General features: G+C 54.4%; 1 protein-coding gene across 1 annotated transcript; it reads right to left on the minus strand.

Annotated features, from left to right (window-relative positions):
* Window positions 1-359: 359 nt before the first annotated feature.
* Window positions 360-16041, minus strand: PDGFRB (platelet-derived growth factor receptor, beta polypeptide). The gene is made up of 22 exons (XM_010578927.1): window positions 15999-16041; window positions 14187-14483; window positions 13491-13760; window positions 13079-13206; window positions 12555-12729; window positions 11784-11976; window positions 11456-11571; window positions 10789-10915; window positions 10422-10633; window positions 9561-9655; window positions 9136-9268; window positions 8628-8732; window positions 8408-8518; window positions 7874-8027; window positions 6321-6487; window positions 5940-6058; window positions 4597-4719; window positions 3053-3164; window positions 2666-2765; window positions 2441-2546; window positions 1706-1944; window positions 360-1198 (listed from the first exon to the last, which is right to left on the minus strand). Exons 1-22 carry the CDS (start codon window positions 16039-16041, stop codon window positions 1048-1050), a joined length of 3276 nt encoding a protein of 1091 aa, XP_010577229.1. The 3' UTR covers window positions 360-1047.
* Between the last annotated feature and the right edge of the window lie 3841 nt (window positions 16042-19882).

A 19882-nucleotide genomic window follows, 5' to 3' on the forward strand; every position in this document is an offset into this window, starting at 1 on the left:
GGTTCCCAAAGATAAGGCACAAAGATTTTGCAGCTGGCAGGGTTATATGATTTCCCAGCAGATAAGCTGGGCTTAGTGGCAGTAGATTAATGAATAGCCATATTGCTTCTTTATACTGGCCCTGGCTAGTGGATTAATATATTTGTTCCCTTTAAATCTTCAATGGAAAATAATTAGCTTAGTGTCCACACAGACGACAGGAACAACACTGGACTGCCCTCTTTGCTACTACAACAGAGTCATTGTGAGAGCATTTTGAGTTCCTGGCATGCCCTTGGGGCTCCTGGTGCCATGCTGGGCACAAAAGGGTTCAGGGTGTGACAGCCCCTCTAGCTGGGTGCAGAGCTGTGCCCCAGAACCATGGGTACCTGTAGTGTTTGGGACTCTGTATCTATAGAAGACCTGTCAAGAAAGGAAAATGCTGATTCAGTATCTCTGAGACGCTGGCTGGTCTCTCCAGGACTTGGCTGTGCTTGAAGGACAATCTACCCAATGTACTCTTGATCTCCAGCAGCTGAAGGTTGGTGTTGCAGGTTGTCTACACCCCCGCAACGGGATCCAAGCAAATCATCTGTCCTGGTGGCATTTCACAGAACCACAGTGTGGCTGGTGCTGAGACCATCAGAGAAGTGCTGGTGCAGAGGAGATGAAACTCATTGCCATGGAGGGGGAAGAGGCTGGAGTATCATCTTAGCCATGCAGAAAGTGGCGTCTCTTGTGGAGATCCAACCCATGTCTTCCACTTGAAAAGAAGATGTTGGTCTGTGAGATGTCTCCCTCCTGCAGTGGTTTGATCACTGAGGAGGATGTGGCAGTGATCTGGAAGGTTGCTGGCACGGAGCCACCTCTTTGTAAGGGGGAAGGGGATGGAAATGGGGAAAAGTCTTTAATTCCCCACCCAACACTGGGAGCCAGGAGGGAAGGAGGAATGCTGGGACAGGTGGGGATGTCCCCATGTACAAGTGCAAAGCATGGAGCTCTCTGACGTCTGGATCAGCCCCTCAGCTGGCCTCTCCATAGAGAGATGAAGAGTCAGCCCAGCTCTGACTACAGGAAACTCTCCTCCACCTCTTGGTGCCCTGTGGTCGGCTCCTGGCAGACTGGCTGTGGGTCGGATTCCTGCTCCTCATCCTGCCGGAGGCCCAGAGGGCTGTCACAGGATATTGTAGATGATGTGTTGGCCTCATTCAGCATAGAGCTGAAGGAAGACAAGAGGGAGAGAGAAATGAGAGCATTGTCCCACGTCTCCTGGTGGGAGAGGATTCCCAACAGCTGAGAAGTGTGTCAAGCTCCCAGCAGCCCCACTCTATCTGAGTAGCTTTCCACAGGGGAACGGACAATATTGGTTGGGTCTATTCAGCCCTCAAACACAACATACAGCAGATTGGATTCTACAGACCGTGGGCCCCTGTGTGCCCTCCTCCTTGTGAGTGGGGTCACTTGTCCCCAGCTGTGCTGGCTGATGTACAGGGATGTGACATGGCACCCTATCTTAGCTCATGTCCCAGCTCCTCTGGTTCATCTCCATCCCTGCAGGCTCATGCAAGGTCACAGCACCTCAGATGGGGGTGACACTGCCTTCCTCTCCTGGTAAACCCACTCCTGGTCTATCCCTCAGCAGAGCATCCCCATCTCCTCCTGAGGCCCCCGTTTTCAGATTTGCATAGTCGGGGGAAAAGACAACATTCAGAAGCAATGTTTTTACCTGGCCCGGCTGATGGAGGCTTCCTGAGGGAGATCGCAGATTGCGTCGGGTTTGGGGTCAGGAAGAGGGATGATATAATCATTCTCACCCCCATTTTGGTGCACGGCTGTGTAGAGAATGCTGCCAGTGGGGGAGCTGGCTGTGAGCCTGGAGTTGTTCAACCCAGGGATTGCGGGTCTTGTGCGGACAACAGCGGGGTGGTCACTCTTCATGAACTCTTCATCCACCTGCTGGTACCTCTGCTCTCGTAGGGCAGGTTACCAAAGAAACAAGGTCTTGTGAGTGGAGAAAATGCACTTGTGTTGTGTTCACTTTCCCTGTCTGCTAGGCTTTTTCTAGAGGGGCTCGCATCTTCTAGCTGGGTTCAGCTACCTTGACTCCACCAAAGATCATGAACATTTCCTAAGGGAGAGATCAGGGCACAACTCCACAGCTCCAAAATACCAAACAGTTGGAGGCAGGTTTTTGATCTCCTGCCAGTTCTGATTTCCGCAGTTGCTGAGATACCAGTTGCCTGTCTGGCGATGCCAGTTGTCTCAGCAAAGTCCCCGGGATGCCCAAACCACCTTCATCGGCTGTTCAAACTAATGCAGCTTTAGTCACTGCAAAATCCTGTGGTATGGCAGCAGTAAACACTGGTCTCCAAACCCTGATTGAGGGCCCTAACCAAGGCAGCATCCTCCACAGAACACTGACCCTCTTCTGTCCATCCAGCACTGGGTCCTTTGAACATACCTTTCTATAGCAATCCACCAAGAGGTTTCCCATAAGCACCACCAGCTGTGAGAAGGATGGTCTGATCTCAAACTTCTCCTCCCAGCACTTCTGCATGATATCGTAGCTAACAAAAGGAAACAGAAAGCACTCTGGTGAGTTAGCAGGTGGGGAAAACAGTGGCAGAAATGCTTCTGTAGTTTGTGTAGGGCAGGCCCAGGGCAAACACGTATGGGCAGCACTTACATTTCATCAGAGGCGTGGGTGGGTTTGGACATCCGATAGCCACGTTTGATGGCGTTGTAGAACTGTTCATTCATAGGCAGCTCAGGATATGGAGTCCCCCCTGGGTGTCAAGGGAGAGCAGGAATTCAGGCTGGTGGATTGCCTGCCACCCCCATGCCAACATGCATTTCACACCAAGGTTTCCTTTTTTTCTTTACCTTTCCTGCTTCATTTCACTTCCAAATGGCAATGTCAGCATGCAAAAGTAGGAGACAGGGAATGAAGTGCTACTCTGACTGGTAAGGTTGGGACTTGGGGATTAGAAATGGATTTCTATTGCCTCTGGGAAGGGACATGCTGACATGCTATCAGACCTACAGACACCACCATGATCTCCAGGGCACTTACCTAGAGTGAATATCTCCCAGAGAAGAATCCCAAAGGACCACACATCGCTCAGAGTGGTGTAGAGGTTGTTGAAGATGCTCTCTGGAGCCATCCACTTAAGGGGCAAGAAGGTCTAAGTGGAGAAAAATGGAATAAGAACAGAGTCAGCTGCATCTACAACACTTGTTTCAACAGGTGAGAGCCTGACACCCAATTTACAAGGAGAGAAGACCTTTCAGAGCTACCCATCAGCCCAACACATCTGCTGTCATCTGCTGTCAGCCACTTCTTGGAGGGAACAGTTTCCTCTTTCCTTGTGCAGGATGAACTCGTCAGGCAGGAGGAAAGAGTGGGCGTACTACATCCATTTCCATCACTGTCTGCCACGATGAGCTGTCACAGTGTGAATTCTCTGTGCCCTAGTTCTTGGGTAGTCCACTGACTTGCACAACATGACCACAGCACTCCTGAAGGGAGTCCGGGCCTATCTGGACTTTGGAAATCTAAGACCAGGCTGGAGAGGACTATGGGATGACGAGAAAAGAGCCGATGGACACATCCAGCTTTTTCCTGCTCTTACTCACTCAGAGTGATACATGAAAAGGAGCCTCCCTTGACCAGCTTTTATGCAGCACTGGCTGTGCTGTTCCTGGGATTTGCTTGCACAATGAATACCAAAATAATCTCCGGGAAGGATTGCAAAGGGGGCCAGTTTCATTTCCTGTTTTGGAAGGAAAAGCAGCTATGCCAAGCCTGGACTAGAAAACCCCAGCCTCTCTGCAGGAGGGTCTCCCTGCCCAGGCACTGAGTGCCTGTCTGCCATCCCATGCAAATGGGAGAAAGCACGAGAGAAGGTAAGTAGTTCATAGAGTAGATAAAGATTGGGGTTTGAGAGACCTGGCTCCACCCTCAGCTCCCCCAGCATCAGTTTCTCTGGGAATTACATGGCCTGCTTTGCTTGGGGTTGCACATTCCCAAATGCCCCAGGGCTGGAGAGGAGATGCTGTTGTTGAAGTCACGGAGGAGGTTCTGGGGAAGCTCAGTTACAGCCTCATCCTCTCCTGCCTCGAAAGATTGGAGATGTCTTTCTGGAAAGTAGCTGCTCGCAGGAAAACACTTCCTCTTACCCTGTGGTCTAGTGGTTAGAGCAGAAGTCTGTGAACCTCTTCCCAGAGTGGCCAGTGACTCACTGCGGCAATGTCAAGCTGCCTAACCTTGGAATCCTCCTGCCTGCAGCTCAGGACTGTACTCAGTGCCATGCAGGGAAGGGATGCAGCACTGCTGCCAGTGATGGGCTGTACAGGGCACAATCCTTAGTTTTGCTGCTGCTACCCAGGTTCTTCTGTAAGAGCCTAGAGATATGGGCATGCAATTCTGCTACTCCACAGTGTGCAGAGCACATCAGGTGCAGGATGGTTGGCTGTTGACACCATCTCCTGGGAGTCCTGCCCTGTCACCACCCCTGGGCACAGTGATGGACAGGCAACTCACAGAGGGGAGCATATAGGGGGGTGCCAGGCGCAGAGCCCTGGGAAGAAGAGGCTTGCATGGCTCCTGGTACTTACGCTGCCTTTGGAGATATAGTTGGAATCTCTCATGATGTCCCTTGCCAGGCCAAAGTCACAGATCTTTACCAGCTTCCCCTCACAGATGAGGACATTCCTGGCAGCCAGGTCACGATGCACACACTGTAGGGGGAAGGCAGGGCACTGTCACTGCGAGGGGCCCCCAGACAGCCCAAGGAAGCAGCCCAGCTCCAGCACTAGTCCATTTCTGGGGCTGTAGGGACACATCATTTGAGGCATCTCCTCCTCCTGAAGGAACAACCATGGCTCAAAGCCACTAGCAGAGCTACCACATTTTTGCTGCTCGCCTGGACTGCTACCCCCCATGACAGCAACAGCCATCCAAATCTGGCAAGGGCAATTTGAACAACCCAGCAGAGAGGGGATTGCCAGGGCCTGACCAAGCAAGGGGGCTGGTGGGCTAGCAGGCCGGCAGGGAGGGGATGTCTCCATCTCTGTTTGGACAATCCAACCCAGCAGTCTGAAGACATCAGAGTTACACCAGCCTAGCTTGTGCCTTCTGGTTTGCCAGCATGTTGGATGTTTTCCATATGAACAGCCCCAAGGTTTGCTCAAGATCCTGCCAGACGCTACTAGCGAGCATGGTGGTATTACTCCACTGTCAAACGTGACTGTGGGAAGCTGTGGGAAGCTGGGAGCTCCTCTTCTGTGCTCCATGGGGGGGCATTGACCATGCACTTCTGGCGATCAGCCTGGCTGGCTGGAGGCAGAGTGCCAGGAATTTCTCTCCGCACATCATTGATGCCATCCCTACCCCTTCTCTTAGCCCTGCCCTGTGTGATGTTTCACATGGTCCAACTATATTACTGCCTGCCCTGCGCTACGGCAGACCTTAGGAAATCCCAGAGCCTAGTCCTCTGTGGTGGCTTAATTTCCACTAAACAAGGACTTCTGATGAGGCCTAGGGGGCTCAGAGCATGAGGGGCAATAGCAGTGTCTGTGGAGAGTAGTAGCTCTGCTGCGGAGTGCCTTGTGCTTTAGCATGGGGAGGTTATTACTGTTTGGTCATCCTGGTAAATAGGGATGATATAACACCACAGCTGTGTTGCACATGGCTTGGGAGGAGCTCAGAGTCAGGGAATTTGAAGTCTGAAGCTCAGTCTAAGCCAGGGTTAGCTATCACGTGCAAATGTAGTCATGCTGATCCCCAGGGCTGTGTTTCCAAAGAGAAGTGGTCAGCAGCTCTTCAATTGCATGGCCACTTCTCCCACGAGGAGGTTGGCATGGACAGAGGGACAGTGAGCAGAAGCTGACCACAGGACACGGCAGAGTGTTGTTGGCCTCCACTGCTGCAGGCAGCACAGACCAGCCAGCGTACGTACGTTTTTGGAAGCCAGGAACTCCATCCCATTGGCCACCTGGAAGCTGAAGCCCACCAAGTCCATGTAGCTGAGGAGCGGAGACTCATTTATCAGCGTCACCCGGTCTGTTCTTTCAGGAGCTGGAGGGCAAGCAGAGATGGGTGTTGGCGTTACGCAGCACACTCGTGGGCTGCCTGCCAGGGGAAGGACCCACTGGGGATTGCTCTTCCTCCAGCAACAAAGGGACAGAGCCGGGAGTTCCAACTGTGAGGGCATCTGCCACTATTGCTGGACTCATCCCAAAGGTGACCTTTGCAATATGGACCATCTGTCTCTGCAAGCAAAGGCACCCAGCACCCAAACTGCAAGCACCTCTCCCTCCCACTATGGCTGAGCTGTTACCTGATGGGGAATAGCTGTCCAGCTCGTACGGGGTGCCATAGTTAGAGGATTCAATGTCAGCGTACTTGACTTCACCCTTCATGTCAGACATGGGCACATAATCCAGGGAGTCATCCTTGCTCATGTCCATGTAGCCCCCATCGCTCTCGACAGACAAGGAGAGGTGACTATGGGGGGAAGCAAAGAGGCTGTTCAGATCCAGAGGAGAGGAGGAGGCGCGAGGGATGAGGGCAATGATCTGTGTGACTGCAATTCCTGAACCCTCAGCCCCAGCACTGAAATGTCCCACACAGCAGGGAAAGAAGCCCTGCATCATGTATGCAGAGAAGTGCAAATGGCACTGGAGACTTCCTTCCACCACCTAACAGCTCAGGTGTCCTCAGTGCTAGCTTTAAACAGCCCTGCCATAATTCCCCTACGGGTCTCCAGGTGTCCTCTCCCACAGGCTGAAACTTCTCATGCTCACCTTGCCTGGCAGAGCACAGGTTTGGTCAGCACATGAGCTCAGCACTGAGGAGGGCAGGAAGGGGGACCCAGGGCCACACAGTTCCACAGGCACCCACAGGGCAGGAATGTGCGAGACCCAAGCCAGAGTGGGCAGGGAAAACCCTCTACCTTGGCTGTGCACGTTCTCGGACTGGCCTGGAGAAGGCTGAACTGAGTGGGCAGGACACAACTCTGTTCACAGTTAAACCTTACCAGTTTGGATCAGCAAACATCTGCACCCTTGAGCACCTCTCCCTTGAGTGAGCAACAACTGCATCTGGGAAGCAGCATCCTGAGGCCTTCCATGTGCTGGTGCTGGGCAAGGGAATCCTTCTGCATTGCCAGAGCTGTGGGCCATGTCCCCAGGGGCTTGGGAGACTGTGCTTAGTGCTTAGGAGGATCTCAGCTGCCTTCAAGCAGAAAGCGCAGGGGGCAGCTGTGCTGATGTCCTAACACTGCTCTATTTTACTATTGTTTTGGTGTGCTGGAAGGAAATGCTGCTTTCTAACTTCCCATGGGACTGTTTCTCTATGCTCATGTGCCTGCATCCCTTACAGCTGGCAACTGGACAAGGAACTGTTCCCCTTTCCTTATAGCACCTCTTGTGCAACCGCACTCCTTCTAGCACTTCTCCCTTAGGCTTGGTAGCAGTGCAACCTGCCCTGAAAATGCAGACCTGAGATCTCCAAGGGTTAAGACATGCTGGGAAACCTTCATCTCTGTACTCAATGCATAGCTATGGTTATGCCAATAAAGTTAACGATGCCAGGGAATACTCCCAACTGGCATGGAGCAGCCGGTGTGTGTGCTAGCTAACAGCCTCCAGGACACACAGATTCCGTCTGCTAACTCCCCGTCTGCCAGGAGCTGTTTGGAGGTGGCTGGTTGTCACATGGGCTGGTCTCACAAGGTAACAGAGTGGCCAGCTGTGTCCCAGTGCTGGGCCAGCATTTATTGTACTGGTCTGGAGGAAATGTAGGTATCCTTCCTGGCAGTACCAGCCTCCCTCATCAGTGGGGGCTAGGATGGGGTAGGCACCAGGGAGGAGAGTGCTGCTTTCCAGGTACCTCTGCACGTGGTCCTCCTTGGCAGTGTTCCCGTACAACTCTGCCTCTCGCCGTGCCTTCTCGCCGTAGGACTGCAGAAAGGTGTGCTTGTTGCGGTGCAGGTAGTCCACCAGGTCCCCATAGCGGCAGTACTCGGTGATGATGTAGATGGGCCCTGGTGGGAGAGAGCACCCGTGTCAGCCCTGCCTCGACCTTGCTTGCTCCCTAGGGCAATGAATTTCATCCCACAGGGACATTATCACATTGCAGGATGTCTAGGCAGGGCCAGGGGCAAAAGCTATCTTTCTGGTACCGAGCATTTTTGGAATTTGAAATTTGTGTTTGGGGAGGGAGGTAGGGGTTAACAGAAACATGCCTTCTCAGTTTCAGTCAGGTTGGAAAGAAAGGATTTCAGAGCCCCAGGAGGCTTTCCTAGGGGAAGGGTGAATCATTCTGAAGCAGAAAACAGGAGTTATTCTCTCTGAGGACAGTTCTCTTCCTCAGCACAGCTCAAGGCAGCAGGGAGAGGAGAAAAGGCACCCGGGGCTCAGCTACCTCCTTTGGTGCAGGCCCCCAGCAAGTTGACAATGTTGAGGTGAGGTCCCAAGTGGCTCATGATCTTCAGCTCAGACATAAGGGCTTGCTTCTCGCTGCTCCGGGCAGTGGCTGTTGGGGAGAGCTGGTGTGAGCGTCAGGGCAAGGATGGGAGTGCATGCACACCATTCGGCCTCACAGCTTTTGGACGGGGGAAAGGTATGATGGGAGGACAACTCACACTTGAGCATTTTGACTGCCACTTTCATGGTGGACTGCGAATGGCTCAGGCCATGAGCCGTTGCCTCCACCACACGTCCAAAGGCACCAGAGCCGAGAGTACGTCCTGCAAAGAAACAGTGAGGAGATAAAGCTGGTGATGGTCCTCAAGGAGAGGTGAGGAAAGGAGCTTGGAAAAGACAAGTCCCCTGTCTGAAACTACACCAGCCTTGCTGCAGTCATCCTTGTGGGCATGGAGGTGATCATGAGCTACGATGTTTGGGGTTGGGGCTGGTTTTCATCTGGCTGGGAAAGGAAGGAGCTGCCAGCTGCAAGAAAGGATAGCCAGGAATAACCCAGTGCCTCATGCCAAAGGGGGCAGCTGGCCTCCCACCATGGTCCCCCATCCCAGGACCACATCGTATCTCCAGGGATCTCTGTGCCTTTTCTGGGTTGGACTCTTTTGGAGATCCCAAACCTATCACCCCCAGACCCCAAGGGTCCATCAGTGGGATCTGCAGAGCCTTTACCTAACACCAGTTTGTCCCTGGGCACCTCCCAGCTGGAGTCATAAGGGAGCTGCATGGGATCCACGTAGATGTACTCATGCCCATCGGAGCTGACTGACTCAATCACCTTCCAGCGGATTTCATAACGAGGTTTCTGGAAAGGGGAACAAAGGGAAAAGAGAGATCAAAGAGGCTGAGGGTCAGAAAGGGCATGGGGGATGTGGATAGGCTTTGTCAGGGAGTCTTTGGTCCCTGCAGCTGTTGCCTCATTCCCCGTCTAGCCTACAGATGCCAGGGGCACGCAGAGACTGATGGAGGCCCATGGTCCCTGGCACAGGTGGGACATCGTCAAGCCCATACCAGCAGGAGCTCACAGCTTTGCTCTTCCCAGGCACCCTAACATGGGGGTACCACTGTGGTAGCCTGAGGACACTCTCCTCTTTTACCTTCTGCCACAGGATGATCAGGATGATCAGGGAGATGACGGTGAGGACCAGCAAAGCCAGGATGACAGAGATGATGACCACCTTGAACGGCAAGGCTACAACGATAACAGGGACAGCAGTCAGACTCCTCCACCTCTGCATGGCCTGAGTACCCTGCGGAAAGGAGGGGACAGCAGCGCAGAGGGGTCCCTGCAGCCTTCCCTTTCCGTCCTCTAGCCACTGTTCCCCTCCTGCTACACACCTCCCCCCAAGACATCGACCCTGAGCTCTCCTCTGGGTGGGGGCAGTCCCTGACCTCTCCTCCTGGGCAGACCTGCCCAACATTTGCAGGGCCAGCACACCAGTGATAATGGGGTGATGGGTTGTTACAGCCTGTGGAAGGGCTTGCTGCCTTGGGAGAGGTTTGACCATGGGAGGGTGTAAGGAGCTAGAGGGGCTGGTTTGCTTGGGGGAGAGCTGGCAGCTCCGGGCCTGGGCTTAGACCATTCTTCCTCATATTTGGGATGCTCAGCGTATGGATGTTCGAGTCCGTGGCACCATCTAGTGACCCACGGGCTAATAACAAGACACCAGGGACCTGCTCAGGCACTCTCATCTTGCGTCCCTGGAGGAATTAACCTGCCGGTGGTGGGAAGAGGATGTCCATGGCCAGTGGACATAAGGGCTTCAGACTCCTCCTGGAGCAGCCTTTCCTGCCAACCCAAAGGAGGCTTCGTTTTGGGCAGAAATACCCAGGTTTCCTGCCTCCGAGGACTGCAGTCATCAGAGGACAGTCCTGGCTTCCAGCACCTCCAGGCTGGAGACACACAGAGAAAAGTCTAACTCCCCACCACTGGCTCAAACACTTCCCTCAGTGCTCACCGTGTGGGACCAGAGTGATGTCCTGGGAGTTGGTGCCCAGGAAGTTTTGCACGGTGCATCTCAGGAGCAGGGGCTCATCCACCCTGTGCAGCTGTAGGGTACTGTTCACGCGGTACACCTGCAGCTCCGCGTGGTACGTGGCATTGGTCTGCAGACCGATCTCTGCAGACTCATTCCCCAGCAGCCGGGTGGGTTGCCCCTTGGTGCTGCACCTGGTCCGGGGGAGGATAAAGGCACTTGAGAGGCAGCTGGGGCCATGCACTACCATGGGAAGCCCAGGCATGTGGGCCAGCAGAATACAATAAAATAATAGTCTATTATTCCAGTAAATGTGAAAGTCCAGCCATTCCCATGGGTACCCACTTACCATTTGATGTCACTGCAAGTAGACCAACTGATCTCTGGCTGGGGCATGCCTTCAGCAGAGCATGTTACTGTCTGCTCCCCACTGCTGGTACTGCTGTTCTCCTTGAGATCCACCACTTTGGCTGGCACTGAAACCAAGAGATAGTGATGGGAATTAATCCTCCTTTCTGACTGCATGATGGAAGGGGAATGTGATTCCACTGTACCCCTGACATGGCCTGGGGGTGAGGAGACAGTGAGGTAGGACTCATCACATCAATCTTGTTTTATTTTTGAAAGCTAACAGCAAAAAGAGAAAGGTTTGAGGGGGTTATGAAGGAGACCTGCCCCCATTTAGCTTGCTTGGAGAGCACAGGCAAGCACGGGGGAAAGTCCTGGACGTCAGAGCTGTGCAATCATCTCTGCATTTACTACCTTGGGCCAGGGCATGAAGGCCAGGCTGCTTGTGTCTGCACTCCCTCCCTGTCCCCCTTGCTCTCAGACCAAGTGTGTGATATTTCAAATGAGCATGTTTCTTGCTTGAACGCTCTTCCTTTAACCGAAACCACTTTGGAGCTGTAGTCCGAAGAGTAAGGGCTTCAGCCTGAGGGTCCTGCAGCAAAGGATGGAGCCATCCCCTGAGACTGCCCCCACACTCCTCAGCCCCATGTCTGCATGCCCATCCTCACCATTTATCTGCAGATGGAAGGACAACTCCTGCTCATCATCCTCATTGAAAGCCCGGATGGTGTAAAATCCTCCTTCTTCCTGCTTCACCCGCACCAGCACCAGAGCTGTCTGGTACCTGGAGGAGACACAGTCCCAGAGTGATGGGTGTGGGAAGGTACCTGGGGACTGACAATGCTCAGAGGCAACCAGCTCCCACCCATCCGAGGCATGCTCGAAATCCACTCACGGAAAGGCATTCAACCACCAACCATGTCCAACCAGCAATTTGGAGGTTGCTTTGTGAATTATCCCCTCCCAGCAACCCAGTGAAGAATGATGGGCCCTCACCTGGTTTCTGACAGGTTCCTGCTGGTGATGGTGAACTCACTGCTGCTTTCCATGGTCAACGTCTTGTTGTTCTTCAGCCACACAATGCTGGGTTGTGGGTAGGCCTCCACCTCCACCTGGATGGTGCGGCTCTTGTGGACCTCGGCATACACTGTGCTGGGCAGGTGGGTGTGGAAGTGCACAAAGCCACGCTCTGAGAGGGGGCAGGAAGGATGGGGGGGTCAGAGAGAGAAACAACCCTCTCTCCAGCCCTCTGGACAAACACGGATCTGGAACAAAACACTCTGAGCACCCAGAAGTGGTGGGGCAGCTCCAGATCCATCCCCCAAGGCTTCAGGCTTGTGCCCGAGGGGAGTGTGGGTGCAGAGCCACACTGGAGCAGAGGGGCTCGTGGGGCAGGCAGCATGTGGGGGAAAGGCTGCTATCTTGTGGAGATGGTGCAGGTTCCCTTGAATTACATGAAAAAAGAACAGATGCGGATGGGAGGTGACAATATGACCTCGCATCGCCTTGGCACTGCGCAGTGCAGAAGAGCTCTTACCCGTACCCTCAAGTGTCTTAAAGGGTCACAAGGCTTGGGATGTTTTGAAGACAAGAAGTGGGCAGGGGTGACATGGGGTGAGGGTTGGCTTTTTGCCATGGTTACTTAGGGCAGAGACGAGGAGGGGAGAGAGCTGGAGGCTGTGCAGAGAGAAGAGAGTGTTACTCTGGGGCATCCTGCCTGGAGGCCCACATCATTTGCTGGCTTTGGGCGCGTGGGAAGCAACGCACCGATCACATGGACTGTGATGTCTTTTCGGTCTGTTTTCTCATGATAGCCCTCAGAGACGTTGCAGACGTAGGTCCCACTGTCCTCCAGCTCCGCATTCTGGATGATGAGGATGGAGCGGATCTCATGGGTGGATCCGGGCAGGAAGTCAGTCACCGGCTCCACAGTCTTCCCTGCCTGCACAACGGGGACAGGAGATAAGGTCTCAGAAGTCAAGAGCATGTTCTGCCATTGGAGCTACAAAGCCAGGGTCACAGGGAGGGAGGAGGAGAGGGTAGAGGACCCTGGTCTGGCTGCCACAGGGACAGGGAACATGAACCGATCAGAGGCCACTGAGACAGACAGCCTTAATCCAAGGGTCTCCCCATCAAGCCTCCCTGTGTGGCAGCAGCATCATCCCACAGCTTCTGCCATGGGGTGAAGCTTCCTATGAAGCTTCACCTAGGATCTTGACAAGTGATTGCCATGGGACATCTGGGCAAAGGCTGGAGCTGCTGCCTGGAGGCTGTGGGGCTGGAGCACTCACTTGCTTGCGGGGATAATCCCAGTTGAAGTTGACTAGCTCATTGCCGCTCACGGTGCACATCAGGGTAACGTTTTCTCCCTGACGGACTATGGTCTGCACTGCGCTGATGGAGACGTTCACAGATGAGACTGGGAAAGGTGAAAGAAAGGAATGAAAAATGAAGGAAGGGATGAGTGGGTACCCGGTCCATTTATCCTGGGTGGACTGGTCTAGCGGAAAGTCTCTTCCCTGAGGACTGGAGCTGACACTTTGGCAGAACCCATTATCTAACAGAAACAGGACTAAATCCAGCCTCCAAATTGATCAGGGGCATCTCTAAGAAGACAGGGGGAGAGCTTTGCTGTCCTCTGCCACAGGGCTGAAGGAACAGCCACAGCAGGTGCACAGATATGCTAAGACAATGGCACCTCACCCTGGATTCTGTAGACGTAGAAGGTGTCTGAATCCACCTCCTGGTCATCCACAATTGTCCGGCAGAAATAGGTTTTATCCTCAAAGAAGCCTTTGAATCCCTGTTGTGGGTCATAAGCAGCTGGGATGGGGTTCTCCACCTTTTTCTCGTAGAGGGTCACCTGCATCTGTGGGTTGGTCACACGGCATGGGATGATGGCCTCTGTGTAGCCTGTGATGAAGATGAAGAGCTCTTCGGAGGTGATTGTGGGGAGGAAGACTAGGGAAGGATCTGCGGGAGAGAGGGAACATTGGTTGCAGAAAGCTGCTTGAAGCTGAAGCAGGGCTGCTCTGTGCTCCTCCAGGACTGCTCCAACACAGGCCTCTGTCTCCAGACTGGTGGGATGTTTCTTCACTTACTCCCCATGGTGTAGGATCACCAAACCTCTCCCAGGAGGGTGAGAGACCCAGATGCTGCCACTTAGCACCATTGCCTCCCCCACCATTTGTCCCAACACACCACACCTGGGTCTCTCCCATGACCTGGCGTACCAGAGACACGCCACAGCCAGATGACCTGCCATGAGGGCTCTTCTGCAGTGGGAGAAAGGATTTTGGGAGTCCACGTTCTTGGGGACAGAATGATAATTCAAAGCCCTCTTTCTCCTGGTTGCTAAACCCCATGGAAATGCAGAGACAAGGATGTGCTGTCCCCTACCTGGAACGTAGATGTACAGGGCTTTCCTCTCTGCTGGCTCTGGAGCCTGGTCAGGGCTGTAGGTGCACACGTACTCCCCAGTGTGACGGCCTGTCACGTTCCTGAGGGTGAGGTTGCTGACAAAGACACCATCCCTCTGCTCCAGCGAGGCAGCGAGGGCCTGACCCTCCCGTTCCCAGACCAACGTGCTGTCCCCATAGCACAAGAGGGAGAAGGTGCTGTGGAGGCCGAGGACAAGCTCAGCGTCTCTGGGTTCAATATGCAGCCTGCTGCCCCCAGACGTTACCTCCAGCAGACCTGGGAGAGAAGGGAGATGAGACCTCTGAAATCCAAGGAGAAGCACGCTGGAGCACAACGTCATGCCAATGTACTTGGTTTGTAGTGTCAGCCTTTACACTGAAAAATAACCTTCCTGGATTTGTCCTCCTTGGGGTAGCCACCCACCACTGACAAACACATGCTCTCCTCAGAAGTGTCCTGTCAACCAAGGCCTTGGTGGGTCACCCTTCATTCCCTATACCTCCTGAAACCCTTATTGGAGAGGAAAGAAGACATCATGGGGTTTAGCGATGTTCAAAGTTGCCCGTGTTGTCTGTGGCAATGCTGGGTGGAGAACCCCCCATTTTGTGCTTTAACTATGTCTGCCCCCATCCAACCTTTCTGCAAGGTAACGGCACCCTCAGTGCCACCCAGTGCTGCCCAGTGTCGTCAGGCAGTGAGGAGCAGAAGGCTGGCTCAGGAGGGATTTGGGGCAGCCGTTTAAACTGTGGGTGCAAACAGGGCTGTGCTGGGAGGCAGCCATGCTGTGATGCTGTTGCCCCAGCCCAAGGGGCACCCTTGGTGAGGACGGGGCTGGAAATGGGGGTGACCTGGGCCTCCCCCACATGTTTGCTCAGTTCCTTGGCTTTTATACATCCTGTGAGTGGTCTAGATAACCTGGGAGCTGACAGTATAGATAGTACTGCTGGTCCCAAAATGACCCTGTCTCTGTAAAGGCAGAGATAGGTCTTGGATGCACCTTCAAAGGCTTGGAAAGGCCATGCATTTAGCAGGCAAGGGGGAGAGGAGGAGATGAGGCAATTCCCTGCTCTGCTGGCTGCCTCTCCACAGGGACAGTGTCAGACAGGACACAGACTAGGCTGAAACAATGTCGGTTTACAAGAAAGTGAAAAAGGAATGAAAGCAAAACCTTGCAGGAAATCCTTTGGAAGCAATAGAGGAGGCAAGGTCTTCCTGAATGGCTCCCTGTGTCTCTCCCAGCTTCCTTGCTTCACCCTTTGCCTAGATGTCCCAGTGGGGCTGGGACATGTGCTCTTCTCTGGTGTCCCCACGGGTGGGGATGGCAGCTGGGGACAGCCCCCAGGGACTCACAGCAATGCTGTAAATAGCCCAGATGCGGCCACATGCCCCGTTGCCTTGCTGTGGGTGGTTATTGTATATATGGGGTCTGACCGAATCCTTCCTGCTGTGGGGGTGTCCGTAATGCCCAGCTAATGTGGGTTCTCGGGTGTCTGCTAAGGGCTGAGCGTGCATGGCAGTGCTCCCTCTGCAAAGTTCTCCTCCTTCCACCCAGCTGTGCATCAGCATGAAGCAGGTGAGGACTTTACACCCACCCTGCCATAGGATTGGGTCGGCATGAGCCGTGGACCTGAGTCTTTAGCAGGGACAAATGCGCCTGGAGCGCGCTGTGCGCTCCTGTGCCTCCCCACGGCATTGCTCCTTTCCTTCCCCTTGCCCCGCAGTGAGCATCCCAGGGCAGCATCCCCGCGCAGGGCCCAATCCTGCACACACCTCCCCAGCCACAGCACTCACCAGTGAGGAGCCAGAGACATGTCTTCAGAGAGGGGTGCAGCATGGCGGGCTCCGTGGCTCAGTGACCGAATCCTGCCAAGAGCAAAGCCAGATGAGCGCAGCACTGCCGGCAGAGGAGGGGTCCCTCGGCCACCCCAGGCAGGGGGGTCCCCGAGCCTTCACTCGAGCCCTGGGCTCCTTTCTCCACCTCAGAAACCTCCCGTCTCTTTCCAGTTTTCAGCCTTTCCCTCCCCGTGGGGTGGTTGGTTCTCCCTCACGCTGGATCTGCAGAAGGAGCTGTTTCTAAGGCATCTCCCGCTGGTAAACAGGGATTTTGCTGGAGGCTCCAGCAGTTGTGTCAACTCTTGCTCATGTCTGCTCGAAATGCCGCTCCCCCCGCTGCAGAGCCCTGCCTTTCTCCCTCCCTCTGCTTTACTGCTTGCCTTTTTTCCCCTTAGTTTTTGCTTCCCTCAGTCCCAGTGAGATAAAACTTGCTAGAAAACAGATCTCCCTCCAACCCTCCCACATTTTCTGCTCCTTCCAATGAAATAGAACAAGCCCAAAGAAACCCCACAAAACCCTGAGTTCTTTGTATTTAACTTTTAAATATATATATATTTAAAGGGAATATTTAAGAGGCTTTTTAGTTAAAAATCCCTTTTACCGACATTTCTCAAGAAATCTTTTCCCACAGAGCATTTTCAGCCCTCTCTGGTGCAAACCAACAGCCCAGAAGAGATAAGGCCAGAGGTCCCTAAGAGCAGTGGGATCTGTCCCCCGTGTAATGGGGTGACAGGTAACCCTCCCCATCGCACCTGCAGGGAGGGGGATAAGTATTTTGGAAAAGCAAAATGAAGATGCTAACGAGGGGAAGAGTAAGGAGAAAAGGTTTCCTCTGTGCCTGGACAAAACTGGGGGGAAATGAGCTCAGTAGTCCTGAACTTGGGGATGCTCCTGCATGGAGCTGAACTTCACGGCTCTGCCATGCTGCAATCAGTGACCCTGCCACTGGGCCACCTCCCCTCTCCCAGTGCCAGAGGCATTTTGAACCTGCTCCCAAGGCAGACCCTGAGGAGAAGCCCCTGTGATGCCAGCACAGTGCTCTGAGGAGCTGCTTGCCAGGCACGAGGACGGCTAGTGGCAATCTGGACTTGCTGACCTGGCCCCAGGCACTGTCTCTTACTGAGCGGCTCTGCTGCCTCTTGGCCCTGGAGTGGCCTCCTGGTCTGCTTGATGTTAAGGAGGAAATGGTTTGTAAATGACGTGCGCTTGTCAGATGTTTTTATTATTCTCTTGCTTTGGCTCAACAAAAGTCTGATCTACCAGCAAATCCTTCCAGGTCTCCAGCTTATTCAGCAGCTTCTCTCTCCCCCCTCCAGAAAACCCCTCTGTGACTCCTTCTCTCTTCTGCATTTGCCAGGGGGAATGGGAGCATTTACAGGGAAGACCTGGGGGTGGGTAGGATGAAAGGACCAAAGTGAAATTCAGGCTGTAAATGAATGTGGCCTCACTGCACACACCCTCAGAGAGCACCAACCTGCAGGAGAGAGGAGGATGGACAACCTAATCTCACTGCTCCCCAAGGCACTGCCATGAGAACAATTAGCTTTGTTTCCCAATTCTCCTTTACAAAGGTGTGTGATTCATCCATTATTCAATGTTCAAGGTTGTAAGCAACAACTGGGATCCTCTCCTTTCACCCCTCCCTGCCTGCATGCACAAGCCAGGCTGTATTCACCGCCCCCCACCCCACTATCTGCCTGCCAGCAGCTAAGGTCTTCCCAAGCTCATGCTCAGCTTTTAGATGCCTGTCCAGCTTCACGGCTGTCACTGTTAGTCCTGTTGCAGGCGAGATCGTGGCTTCCTCTACCCACACAGATAGGTCCCTCACTCCACCAGTGATGTCTGCAGGATCCACCACTCCACCACTGCTCTGCTGGAGCCGGGGAGCTGGGTGCGGGTGCATGCTGGTGCTGGGCTAGCATGGGTATTGCTTCAGTGAGAGCCCTGCAGCCTCCGCCTGCTGCCTCTGGCCGCCTCCCCTGTGTTCATAGCTGGTTTTAATAAAGCTGCTGGTTTTGCAGAAAGGCATTTCTCTTGGAGATGCTTCCCAAGCAGAGTGGGAGGGTGGCAACGTCTCGTAAAGAGTGGTGACCTCTCCCTTGTTTGTCTGCTCTAGCCAGGGTGAGAGGCATGCTTGGAGATGCTGAGCTCTGCCTGTCTTGCAGGATGCACATTGAGCCTGGCTAGCAGAAGGACAAACCTTTCTCACCCTGTCACAGGGACATGTGTGCTTGCACATGTGCGTGCACACAGGCGTTTCATAAGGGATGCAAATGCACCCAGCTCACTGCCAGCCTTGAGAGCACTTGCTGTTTCCCTCCTCAATCTCAGCTTTTGTTCTCAGCAAGAGCAGTAAGATGCACCCTATGAGTGCCAGACAAGGAGAAGCTGAGGTGGGTGCAAACCCACTCAGTGATCCAAAAGCAGGTGCCCAGAGGTTATCCCATCCAGGGACCCAAACAAGGCACCTACACGATGCACCGCTGTCTTGGATTGTCTCCTCCCATCCCTATGGGTAAGCAGGGTGCCATGGATCCCTCGGACTGCTACATCCTTCCCAGAGGCTAGGACCTGAGTATTTTCAAGCCCTGGGACCATTTGCCTCCACCCATCCTGGCACATGGCTGGAGGCCAGGGAGGTCCTGCAGCAATGCCATGTTCAGTGCCCTTCACTCAGCCCTGCAGCTCCGCAGCAGCCTCCCACCTTGCAGCCACCGAGTTGAAGTCGCAGCTCTCCATCCCCACATTATACCCCTCACCATACCCTCCTCCCCACCAGCACGGGTACAGACCTTCCCTCTGTCCCTCTCCAGCACCGTCATGCGACCTGGCCCAACAGGGCAGGGAGCTTTTCTCTTGAGCTGCACTGTTTATTATTCTAAAAGAGGAATTTGGCTGGAAGAGGAGACAGGAGGTCAGCTGGCTTGCAGGGAGGCCAGGCTGGCTGGGCGATGCAGCCCCGCGCCCACACTCAGCCCCACGAGCCTGTGGGGTGGCTGCACTCTCCCTGGAGCTCGGGTCCCTGGGGCCACGCTGGGGCTCCTCCGAGTGCCGCGGGGGAGGACGGCTCCACGCCAGCCCGCACGACGTGTCTCTGCTCGCCTCCGTGCTGCTGCCCAGCAAGGCTGGGAGCTGGGCACCACAGGACCGTGAATGACTGGGAGGGTTTTGAGTCCAAACAAGACACAGATACAGGCGACCGTCCCTGCCTGGTGACACAACCGCATTGTCCTTATCTCTCCTCTGTAATCACATCAGCCTGGCCGGCACGCCGCACGCGTGGCTGCAGGAATGCACCCGGCGGTCGCTCCTCCTCCGGACATGGAGAGCGGCAAGCCGTGTTTGCAGGCGAGATGAGGGAGAGCTGAGCCAGCTCCAGGGCTGTTGGGTTTCCCAGCCCACTGCCGCGCTGGTGTAAGGAAAGTGTCCTATAGCTGGCTGGGGCCAGGCACTGCTGAAGCCTCTCTGAGCATCTCTAGCCTCGTGTTTTTGCAGTGCGTTGCATGGGGCGATGGGATAAACGGGGGCACCTTGACATCTCTGAGCAGCAGCAGCAGCACTGTGCAGAGGGCACCCCAGGCTCTGACGGCCCACGGAGCCATGCTTTCGTAGGCAGAACATGGGCAAGAGGGCCAGAGGAGAGAGGTCAAACGGCACAGCCAAGGCCACGCGGTACAACCACGGCTGCGCCAGGACTGGGATTCAAGTCTCGTGCTTCCCCGTCTCATGACTTTGCAACTTCTCCAGAGCAGCCCACTCCCGTTTCTCCTGCATCCCAAATCTGATGACAGCTGAGCTTTCTCCTCCGCCTCCTCTCCCACTCCCCCACTCACTGCTGTGAG

This window comes from Haliaeetus leucocephalus, unplaced genomic scaffold, assembly GCF_000737465.1.
Source record: "Haliaeetus leucocephalus isolate CR32 unplaced genomic scaffold, Haliaeetus_leucocephalus-4.0 Scaffold656, whole genome shotgun sequence".
Taxonomy (NCBI): Eukaryota; Metazoa; Chordata; class Aves; order Accipitriformes; family Accipitridae; genus Haliaeetus; species Haliaeetus leucocephalus.

Excerpts from the sequence above, each read along its gene's own strand:
- PDGFRB (XM_010578927.1), bottom strand. The coding sequence starts at position 16,041 with ATGCTGCACCCCTCTCTGAAGACATGTCTCTGGCTCCTCACTG. Across the intron at positions 12,730-13,078 it reads GGGATTATCCCCGCAAGCAA|GCAGGGAAGACTGTGGAGCC; the intron begins GTGAGTGCTCCA and ends CCCGTTGTGCAG. Across the intron at positions 8,733-9,135 it reads CAGGGACAAACTGGTGTTAG|GACGTACTCTCGGCTCTGGT; the intron begins GTAAAGGCTCTG and ends GTTTCTTTGCAG.